This window comes from Oncorhynchus tshawytscha, linkage group LG06 (assembly GCF_018296145.1).
Source record: "Oncorhynchus tshawytscha isolate Ot180627B linkage group LG06, Otsh_v2.0, whole genome shotgun sequence".
Taxonomy (NCBI): Eukaryota; Metazoa; Chordata; class Actinopteri; order Salmoniformes; family Salmonidae; genus Oncorhynchus; species Oncorhynchus tshawytscha.
In genome coordinates this window covers 14,839,392-14,851,014 of record NC_056434.1, presented here as the reverse complement: position 1 = coordinate 14,851,014, position 11,623 = coordinate 14,839,392, and the positions used below count along the sequence as shown (strand labels likewise).

Below are 11,623 nucleotides of genomic sequence, written 5' to 3'. Positions count from 1 at the left end.
TTTATAACTAGTTCATCAAGATAATTAATCCGTGTCTTTTACAGTGGGAGTAAATAAAGCAGTGTGCAGAACAAGCAAGGAGTTGGGCAAAGCCAAGCACGAGCTCACGAGATCCTATTGGCTCGTTGTAGCATGTATTTGCATATCTTAAAACTTTGACATAGCGTTAAGTCTATGAAACTTAGTGCACTGCATTCGTAAAATATTTTAGTTTTGGGAACAGAAACATTTATTGAGATCAGATGTTTAATCGATGAGAAAATTACCTGAATGTCGGCCCAGTTTTACCTAGTTCCATCCTCTCTCACTACCCGTGACTGAACTTCCTCTCACTACCATATTTGGTGTAGAGAAAACGTTGCGAACGGACGCTTCAGCTTTATAGCCCCTATGACGTGTCTGGGTTAACCCTTCGTTTGCGCCATAAACATCTATTTGACTTCAAGGTATTGCATTCTGGGAACCGATGTTATTTTATCCCGCGTCTTTTCTGTTCTCTAACGACTTGTCCATTAGAAGAGAACACTACTTCCCATAATGCAAATGTACTTTTTTTCCCCGAGTCAAAGTTGGTCCGTCTGCTGTGAAATGAAATTGGAAAATGAGAGCAGCGAAAGGAGTAACCGAGGAGATAAAATTGAAAATAATGCACATTGACATCAAATATGCGACAGTACCGCAGTTGTATTAGCGACGGTTCGTTATGACAGACGTTGCACGGTGTTCTGTCTTGCTCCGTTTTTGTTAGCTATGTGGACGTTGAACTAGCTGGCTAGCCACCTCCCTGTCACGAGCAACGCCGGGGTGTATTCTTCGTTTAGACTTCGGTTCATCACCGTACTGCAGTATGTTACAGTGGCCGAAAGGAGGGCCAGGGCTCAGTTATAGCATTTGAGATTCACCGCTGTACAAGAGCATCAGTTCACACCATTTGTCAACGATGCACAACTCGTTGCAAGCTATAATTATTGCCATATTTTATGCAAGTTAGCCAGTCAGCAGTTAATATTATGGCACAGTACAGAAAATAATAGCCAGTAACATTTCAGTGCCGTGGTACAAGTGCAGGTGGTGCATTGCTGAAAAGGTATGCAAGTTGTCCTCTTTAGCAAAGTTCTTGGTTAGGTTGTCAAACAGTTAAACTATATGTCTGCTAGTTTCCAACTTGTCAATATTCTTTTTGTGTACATGAAGTAATATAAAAGTTATATTTTTTTCATTATCATGTCCCTTTTCTCTGCACAGTGATAAGGGATCATACACGGCAGGATGGAGCGAGGAGGCACCATGGAGCGAGCAGGCAGCATCCAGCTGGACGTCCCTGACTTTAGCAACTCTGTGCTGTCCCAACTGAACCAGCTGCGTATACAGGGGCGGCTGTGCGACATAGTGGTGAACGTGCAGGGCCAGAGCTTCCGTGCTCACAAGGTTGTGTTGGCTGCCAGCTCCCCTTACTTCCGAGACCACATGTCACTGGGCCAGATGAGCACTGTGTCCCTGTCAGTCATCCGCAACCCCTCTGTGTTTGATCAGCTCCTCTCATACTGCTACACCGGGAGGCTGTGCCTGCAGCTGGCCGACATCATCAGCTACCTGACGGCCGCCAGCTTCCTGCAGATGCAGCACATCATTGACCGCTGCACGCAGATCCTTGAGGGCATCCATCTAAAGATCAGCCTGGCGGAGGAGGAGCTGGGGGCCGGAGGGGGGCACAGAGGGGCTGGGAGCTTGGAGGGAGGAGGAGGAGGTGGGGTAGGAACATCAGGGGGCTCCCTAAGCCCGCGCCACAGCAGCCCCAGGGTTCTGGGACCTCAAGGAAGCAGAACCCGAGGTGCCATGGATATCCGAGAGGTGGGAAGCCCAGCGGGGGAGTCCATGAGCCCCCAGATGGTGGAGCACAGTGGGCTGGGCCCGGAGGGTCTGCCTGGGGGGGTGGAAGTGGGCAGCAGGCTGGGGAAGGAGCCCATACTGCGCATCAATCGGGCCGGCCAGTGGTACGTGGAGGCAGAGTCGGAGAGGGGGAGCGGCGGTGAAGAGGGGGAGTCAATGCGGGTGGTGGATGGTTTGAGCATAAAGACGGAGAGGATGGAAGAGTGGACTGGGGCTGATACCCAGGAAGAAGGGAGCGGGGCGGAAGAGGGAGCAGCCATGATGATTGACACGTCCGTGTGCAGCTCGCTGGTGCAGGAGGGTATTGTCACGGGGGCCAAGAGCTCTCAGCCCTCCAGCAGCTTCAGTGAGACTGAGAGGTGGGTACAAGTTCCAGGGAAGCAGTCACTTTATATAATATGTATGCCATTTGGCAGCCGCTTTCATTCAAAGTGACTTAGTCATGTGTGCATAATTTTTTTCCCCTATGGGCGGTCCCGGGAATTGAACCCACTATCTTGGCATTGCAAGAACCATGCACTACCATCTGAGCTACACCATATAAAAGGGAGTGTGCATGCACGTTTTAAACTGAAGTAAAATTCAGTACAAAGTATCTCAGAAAAGCACGTTGGGTAACATTTTAAGGTTATTGAGTGAAATTTCTAAACAAAAGCAGCCTACTATATGTAGTGCTAATGGAAGATGGAGTGCTAAGGTAAATGGCTCAGTGGACTTGCCTGCTGAAGAGGTTTGAGGATCCAGTATCTCTGTCCTGTCAGGTTTAGTCCTACTGGCAGTGTGGTGGTGATGGCAGAGAGACCGAGAGCCAAGAGTGAGTCACCCAGCAGAGTAGACGACCAGTGCCATCCCAACTCGCAGGTATGTGTCACCCTCATCAACTGGTATCCTACCCTGGTGGTCAGCACTCTGCATTTCCAAAGTCCACCATACAACGCTAGTCCAAAAAAAGCTAGCTTTCTGTCCAGGTGCAATCAATAATCTTTTAAGGTCTCGAGGGAGGTTATGGATTGGTACACTAGCCTGTTACATACTCAATGACCATAGCACTGAGCCGCGTACTCTATGATGAAGGGGTTTACTACTAAGGGGAATCATGCATGTTGTGTGTATTCCTCATGGACACGTACAAACATAGAGGTGATGATGAGGATGTAGGCCCTGTGAACAACTCCTTAATCTGGCCCTGTGGAAAGTCCTTAATCAGATTTCAGAAATACTCCATAATACAGGAAGGGAAGACTTTCCCCAATACCTATGACATCAGCTTAAATTAAGGGTCTTAATTAAGACATAACTATTATGGGAACCCATGACAGAAGTGTGGTACAACAATTCCAACTGCAAATACAGTGCCTTGCAAAAGTATTCATCCCCCTTGGAGTTTTTTTCTATTTTGTTGCATTACAACCTGTAATTTAGATTGATTTTTATTTGGATTTCATGTAATGGACATATAGTCCAAATTGGTGAAGTGAAAAATAAAATAAAATGGAAAGTGGTGTGTGCATATGTATTCACCCCCCTTTGCTATGAAGCCCCTAAATAAGATCTGGTGCAACCAATTACCTTCAGAAGTCACATAATTAGTTAGATTGCACACATGTGGACTTTATTTAAGTGTCACATGATCTCAGTAGATATACACCTGTTCTGAAAGGCCCCAGAGTCTGCAACACCACTAAGCAAGGGGCACCACCAAGCAAGCGGCACCATGAAGACCAAGGAGCTCTCCAAACAGGTCAGGGACAAAGTTGTGGAGAAGTACAGATCAGGGTTAGGTTATAAAAAATATCAGAAACTTTGAACATCCCACTTAGCACCATTAAAGACTATGGCACCACAACAAACCTGCCAAGAGAGGGCTGCCCATCAAAACTCACGGACCAGGCAAGGAGGGCATTAATCAGTTAGGCAACAAAGAGACCAAAGATAACCCTGAAGGAGCTGCAAAACTCCACAGCGGAGATTGGAGTATCTGTCCATAGGACAACTTTAAGCCGTACACTCCACAGAGCTGGGCTTTACAAAAGAGAGGCCAGAAAAAAGCCATTGCTTAAAGAAAAAATAAGCAAACACATTTGGTGTTCGCCAAAAGGCATGTGTAAGACTCCCCAAACATATGGAAGAAGGTACTCTGGTCAGATGAGACTAAAATTGAGCTTTTTGTCCTTCAAGGAAAACGCTATGTCTGGCACAAACCCAGCACCTCTCATCACACCGAGAACACCATCCCCACAGTGAAGCATGGTGGTGGCAGCATCATGCTGTGAGGTTGTTTTTCATCGGCAGGGATTGGTAAACTGGTCAGAATTGGATGGATGGCGCTAAATACAGGGAAATTCTTGAGGGAACCCTGTTTGTCTTCCAGAGATTTGAGACTGGGACGGAGGTTCACCTTCCAGCAGGACAATGACCCTAAGCATACTGCTAAAGCAACACTCAAATGGTTAAAGGGGTAACATTTACATGTCTTGGAATGGCCTAGTCAAATCCCAGACCTCAATCCAATTGAGAATCTGTGGTATGATTTAAAGATTGCTGTACACCAGTGGAACCCATCCAACTTGAAGGAGCTGGAGCAGTTTTGCCTTGAAGAATGGGCAAAAATCCCAGTGGCTAGATGTACCAAGCTTATAGAGACATACCCCAAGAGACTTGCAGCTGTAATTGCTGCAAAAGGTGGCTCTACAAAGTATTAATTTGGGGTGGACAGTTATGCACGCTCAAGTTTTCCGTTTTTTTTGTCTTATTTCTTGTTTCACAATAAATATTTTGCATCATCAAAGTGGTAGGCATGTTGTGTAAATCAAATGATACAAACTCCCCAAAAGTCTATTTTAATTCCAGGTTGTAAGGCAACAAAATAGGGGGGTGAATACTTTCTCAAGCCACTGTAGCAATTATACATACTGAGTGTACAAAACATTAGGAACGCCTTCCTAAAATTGAGTTGTACCACTTTTTGCCCGCAGAACAGCCTCAATTCATCGGGGCATGGACTCTACAAGGTGTTGAAAGCATTCCACAGGAATGTTGACTCCAATGTTTCTCACAGTTGTCAAGTTGGCTGGATGTCCTTTAGGTGGTGGACCATTCTTGATGCACACGGGAAACTGTTGAGGGTGAAAAACCCAGCAACGTTGCACTTCTTGAAACAAAATGTTGCGCCTGGCACCTACTACCATACCCTGTTCAAAGGCACTTAAATAGTTTGTCTTGCCCATTCACCCTCTGAATGACACACAATCCATGTCTCAAGGCTTAAACATCCATCTTTAAGTGGATTTAACAGGTGACATAAGGGATCATAGTTTTCACCTGGTCTGTCTATGTCATGGAAACAGCAGGTGTTCCTAATGTTTTGTACAGTGTAATCTAGTGTTACATTGAATGTTGACAGTCTTGAGACGTACCTCTTGTTTGTCTTTCAGGGGGAGGAGCAGGCTGTGTTGGGCGGCTACGAGGAGTACCTGCGTGAACAGGTGGCTGACCGCTGGTGCCACTACAACCCTCGACTCACCTGCATCTACTGCTGCAAGTCCTTCAACCAGAAGGGCAGCCTGGACCGCCACATGAGGCTGCACATGGGCATCACACCTTTCGTGTGCCGCATCTGCGGCAAGAAGTACACCCGCAAGGACCAGCTCGAGTACCACATCCGCAAGCACACAGGAAACAAGCCCTTCCATTGCCACGTCTGCGGGAAGAGCTTCCCCTTCCAGGCCATCCTCAACCAGCACTTCCGCAAGAACCACCCGGGCTGCGGCCCTCAAGAGGTGGCCCACAGCGCCTCCCCAGAGACCACCACTGTCTCCTCCAGGGGGGGGCAGAACGAGGAGGCGTCGCCCAGCCAGGAGGAGCCAGATGGGGGTGGAGGTGGGGCCTCTTTCAGAGAGGGTGTCCAGGCCTCTGTCTCCACCACTGGGCCTGATTGACCCAGTGGACCAGGGAGGGAGATGGTTGGGGTATAGGAGGACAGGGTATAGGTTAGGTTACTGGTTTGTACTCTCCTGCCAGTGGAGGAAAGACCATGTATGTTGAAGTTGCTTCAAAGGAAATGATGATAAAGGGGAGGTCAGAAGGTCAAGTCCATCCAGGGTGGGATTTTTATAAGCATTTTTTTTTATTTTTAATTCCTTCGACTAAACTGCAGGGACAGGAGAACGAAGCAACAGAGTAGTTTGATATGGCACTTCGTAATATGTCGTTATTTATAAATGATATTTCCGCTTTAAACCATATCTACCTTCACAATACAAACATGAACAGATTAAGCTAACACATGAAGAAATGCCACACACTCCCAATAACCTCACAACACTGAATGCAGTGGTTTTTATTTGACTATTTTCTTATGTTAGTTTTATTATTTTGTATAATAACTACATACAATTTCAATTCTTGCCTTTTGTCTTGAGACAATCTTGAACAGATGGGGGTCAGTGATAATCAGACTCCTCTTCATACATTATATGGGCAATTCCACGGTTACTCATGGTTTTCACATAAAAATGTATGTCAAACAAAAAGCAATGGTTGCAAAGTTGAACAAACCATACACATTTTTTACACAAGGACTACTTTGAACAATTTCCAATTTTACAAAAACACATTTATTTGAGGTAACAAAAACATTTACTTTGACAGTGCAGAGGCAAAGTTTGGTAACAGAATGACAACACCAACAGCACAAACTGTCATTCTGTTACCAGACTTTGCATCTGCTCAAGTAAATGTATTTTTGTCAAATGTTCCGTGTAATTTATTAAGTAGTCCTTGTACATAGTTGTATGGTTTACAGAGAGAGTCTCAGCATCACTGTTATGGTGGAATTGCCCATGTGCCAGAATGGCTTAAAAATGCAATTCCACATGAATAGTAGATATGGCCCAGTGAACAAAACCAGTTAATTTGGTAGAGTAATGAGTACAATTCTGAAAATAACACTGATGTCAGTCTTATGACGATTTTATGTCATGTGTCTTAACACGGCTAAATGCATTCAGAAGTATACCATTATTTAATCAGTGCAACACTTTTACAATGTATTAAGATATTGGCAAAGGTAAGAGGCCTTTTAAAGAGGACTTGTTAATCCATATGTATTTGAACCATACCTCCACATTCTTTAACCAGCTGCTGAATGCATACTTCTATACAGGAACACAGGAAACTCCGTTTTTTAAACATTTTTTTTACCTCAGATAAGCTACAATAAAACTCTGTTACCTCTCACACATCACTACGCAATACAGCTCTGCTCCAAGCAGGTTGGTCGATGCACTCCGTTGAATTTACAGTATGTTCTAATTTTTCTATGTTGTGGTTAACTACCTTTTTCTTTTTCTTTTACAAGTGACTGTTTTTTTTTGCAAAAGCGCATCTGAACATTTTTATCTAGCTCTGACAATGTATCTGGAGGATGTAGAGACAAGATTGTAATGGAGGACACTCATCGCTGTTGGGGGTGTCCGAAGGAGGAGAGATGAGACTCTGCAGCTGAACTGTAGTACCACCCAAGAGAAAGACTCTGCAGTTGAACTGTAGTACCACCCAAGAGAAAGACTCTGCAGCTGTTCTGTAGTACCACCCAAGAGAAAGACTCTGCAGCTGAACTGTAGTACCACCCAGGAGAAAGACTCTGCAGCTGTTCTGTAGTACCACCCAAGAGAAAGACTCTGCAGCTGTTCTGTAGTACCACCCAAGAGAGAGACTGCAGCTGTTCTGTAGTACCACCCAAGAGAAAGACTCTGCAGCTGAACTGTAGTACCACCCAAGAGAAATACTCTGCAGCTGTTCTGTAGTACCACCCAAGAGAAAGACTGCAGCTGAACTGTAGTACCACCCAAGAGAAGACTGCAGCTGAACTGTAGTACCACCCAAGAGAAAGAATGCAGCTGTTCTGTAGTACCACCCAAGAGAAAGACTCTGCAGCTGAACTGTAGTACCACCCAGGAGAAAGACTCTGCAGCTGAACTGTAGTACCACCCAAGAGAAAGACTCTGCAGCTGTTCTGTAGTACCACCCAAGAGAGAGACTCTGCAGCTGTTCTGTAGTACCACCCAAGAGAAAGACTCTGCAGCTGAACTGTAGTACCACCCAAGAGAAATACTCTGCAGCTGTTCTGTAGTACCACCCAAGAGAAAGACTGCAGCTGAACTGTAGTACCACCCAAGAGAAAGACTGCAGCTGAACTGTAGTACCACCCAAGAGAAAGAATGCAGCTGTTCTGTAGTACCACCCAAGAGAAAGACTCTGCAGCTGTTCTGTAGTACCACCCAAGAGAAAGAATGCAGCTGAACTGTAGTACCACCCAAGATAAAGACTCTGCAGCTGAACTGTAGTACCACCCAAGAGAAAGACTCTGCAGGTGTTCTGTAGTACCACCCAAGAGAAAGAATGCAGCTGAACTGTAGTACCACCCAAGAGAAAGACTCTGCAGCTGAACTGTAGTACCACCCAAGAGAAAGACTCTGCAGCTGTTCTGTAGTACCACCCAAGAGAAAGACTCTGCAGCTGTTCTGTAGTACCACCCAAGAGAAAGACTCTGCAGCTGAACTGTAGTACCACCCAAGAGAAAGACTGCAGCTGAACTGTAGTACCACCCAAGAGAAAGACTGCAGCTGAACTGTAGTACCACCCAAGAGAAAGACTCTGCAGCTGAACCACCCAAGAGAAAGACTCTGCAGCTGAACTGTAGTACCACCCAAGAGAAAGACTCTGCAGCTGAACTGTAGTACCACCCAAGAGAAAGACTCTGCAGCTGAACTGTAGTACCACCCAAGAGAAAGACTCTGCAGCTGTTCTGTAGTACCACCCAAGAGAGACTCTGCAGCTGAACTGTAGTACCACCCAAGAGAAAGAATGCAGCTGAACTGTAGTACCACCCAAGAGAAAGACTGCAGCTGAACTGTAGTACCACCCAAGAGAAAGAATGCAGCTGAACTGTAGTACCACCCAAGAGAGAGACTCTGCAGCTGAACCACCCAAGAGAAAGACTCTGCAGCTGTTCTGTAGTACCACCCAAGAGAAAGACTCTGCAGCTGTTCTGTAGTACCACCCAAGAGAAAGACTCTGCAGCTGAACTGTAGTACCACCCAAGAGAAAGACTGCAGCTGAACTGTAGTACCACCCAAGAGAAAGACTGCAGCTGAACTGTAGTACCACCCAAGAGAAAGACTCTGCAGCTGAACCACCCAAGAGAAAGACTCTGCAGCTGAACTGTAGTACCACCCAAGAGAAAGACTCTGCAGCTGAACTGTAGTACCACCCAAGAGAAAGACTCTGCAGCTGAACTGTAGTACCACCCAAGAGAAAGACTCTGCAGCTGTTCTGTAGTACCACCCAAGAGAGACTCTGCAGCTGAACTGTAGTACCACCCAAGAGAAAGAATGCAGCTGAACTGTAGTACCACCCAAGAGAAAGACTGCAGCTGAACTGTAGTACCACCCAAGAGAAAGAATGCAGCTGAACTGTAGTACCACCCAAGAGAGAGACTCTGCAGCTGAACCACCCAAGAGAAAGACTCTGCAGCTGTTCTGTAGTACCACCCAAGAGAAAGACTCTGCAGCTGTTCTGTAGTACCACCCAAGAAAAGAATGCAGCTGAACTGTAGTACCACCCAAGAGAAAGACTCTGCAGCTGAACTGTAGTACCACCCAAGAGAAAGAATGCAGCTGTTCTGTAGTACCACTCAAGAGAAAGAATGCAGCTGTTCTGTAGTACCACCCAAGAGAAAGAATGCAGCTGTTCTGTAGTACCACCCAAGAGAAAGAATGCAGCTGTTCTGTAGTACCACCCAAGAGAAAGAATGCAGCTGTTCTGTAGTACCACCCAAGAGAAAGAATGCAGCTGTTCTGTAGTACCACCCAAGAGAGAGACTCTGCAGCTGAACCACCCAAGAGAAAGACTCTGCAGCTGTTCTGTAGTACCACCCAAGAGAAAGACTCTGCAGCTGAACTGTAGTACCACCCAAGAGAAAGAATGCAGCTGTTCTGTAGTACCACCCAAGAGAAAGAATGCAGCTGTTCTGTAGTACCACCCAAGAGAAAGAATGCAGCTGTTCTGTAGTACCACCCAAGAGAAAGAATGCAGCTGTTCTGTAGTACCACGCAAGAGAAAGAATGCAGCTGAACTGTAGTACCACCCAAGAGAAAGACTGCAGCTGAACTGTCGTACCACCCAAGAGAAAGAATGCAGCTGTTCTGTAGTACCACCCAAGAGAAAGACTCTGCAGCTGTTCTGTAGTACCACCCAAGATAAAGAATGCAGCTGAACTGTAGAACCACCCAAGAGATAGACTGCAGCTGAACTGTAGTACCACCCAAGAGAAAGACTGCAGCTGAACTGTAGTACCACCCAAGAGAAAGACTGCAGCTGAACTGTAGTACCACCCAAGAGAAAGAATGCAGCTGAACTGTAGTACCACCCAAGAGAAAGACTGCAGCTGAACTGTAGTACCACCCAAGAGAAAGACTCTGCAGCTGTTCTGTAGTACCACCCAAGAGAAAGACTGCAGCTGTTCTGTAGTACCACCCAAGAGAAAGAATGCAGCTGAACTGTAGTACCACCCAAAAGAAAGACTGCAGCTGTTCTGTAGTACCACCCAAGAGAAAGAATGCAGCTGAACTGTAATACCACCCAAGAGAAAGACTGCAGCCCACTTATGCTACAGATGTCCCATCACCAAAGGATAGACATGCTTGCTACAGTGGAGTGTGTTCCACTGGAAATCAATCATTAAGAAGAGGAGGCATCCAAAGGAATGGAGAGGACAAGCCAAGGGTCGTATTTCCCTCCCTCGCAGGGAGGCCAAAATAATTACGTCAAGCACTTCAATTAAGGAGGGGTTTGAAATAGTTACATTTTTAAAGAAATATGTAAAAGATATATCGCAAATTGAATTTAACTTAAAACATTGTTTTTATACAGATAAAGGGTAGCCCAGTGGATTGGCTGTTTATTTAAAAAAAAATTTTTTTTAGATCTGAATAATTTGTGGGTGTGACGGGAGTTTTTAATGTATGCAAGTGAAAAACTTTTACTGATTTGTCCACTGGGTTTTTCTTATCTGAAATGAGAATGCATTACACATCACCACAGTACACCTCGGTTAATATTCGTCAGACAAAAACAGATCAACATTCTTTATAAATATCAGGTATTTTTGTTTACTGTTTTTAAGTTTACTCTGTTTGTACGTAACGTTTAAGGGGTTTTAGATAAACCATTGAGCTTGGGCTACCTGCAGAGAAATCTTACAGCAAGCCTTATTTAGCAAGTGCAGCTTAACGAAGATTAAATGTATACTGAACAAAAATATAAATGCAATATGCAACAATTTCAAAGATTTTACTGAGTTACAGTTCCTATAAGGAAATCAGTCAATTTAAATGAATTCAGTTGGCCCTAATCTAAGGATTTCACATGAATGGGCAAGGGTGCAGCTGTGGGTGGGCCTGGGAGGGCATAAACCCACTCACTGGGGAGCCAGGCCCAGCCAATCAGAAATAGTTTGTCCCCACAAAAGGGCTTTATTGCAGACAGAAACACTCCTCAGCACCCCCTTCAAATGACTCCGCAGATGAAGAAGCCGGATGTGGAGGTCCTGGGCTGGTGTGGTTACACATGGTCTGCGGTTGTGAGGCCGGTTGGACGTACTGCCAAATTCTCTAAAATTACGTTGGAGGTGGCTTATGGTAGAGAAATTAACATTCATTTCTCTGGCAAC

At 45.5% G+C, this 11,623-nt stretch overlaps 1 protein-coding gene across 2 annotated transcripts; it reads left to right on the top strand.

The window, feature by feature from the left end:
• Positions 1–567: 567 nt before the first annotated feature.
• Positions 568–10,533, top strand: LOC112252083 (zinc finger and BTB domain-containing protein 37). 2 transcript variants are annotated; one of them, XR_006083578.1, is made up of 5 exons: positions 568–1,087; positions 1,246–2,249; positions 2,652–2,751; positions 5,325–8,263; positions 8,583–10,533. XR_006083578.1 is itself a non-coding variant. In XM_024423014.2 (4 exons), exons 2-4 carry the CDS (start codon positions 1,270–1,272, stop codon positions 5,826–5,828), a joined length of 1,584 nt encoding a protein of 527 aa, XP_024278782.1. In that variant the 5' UTR covers positions 568–1,087; positions 1,246–1,269; the 3' UTR covers positions 5,829–10,533. The 2 variants fall into 2 exon arrangements, 1 of the variants encoding a protein (XP_024278782.1); XM_024423014.2 differs by having other exon boundaries at positions 5,325–10,533.
• Positions 10,534–11,623: the final 1,090 nt, after the last annotated feature.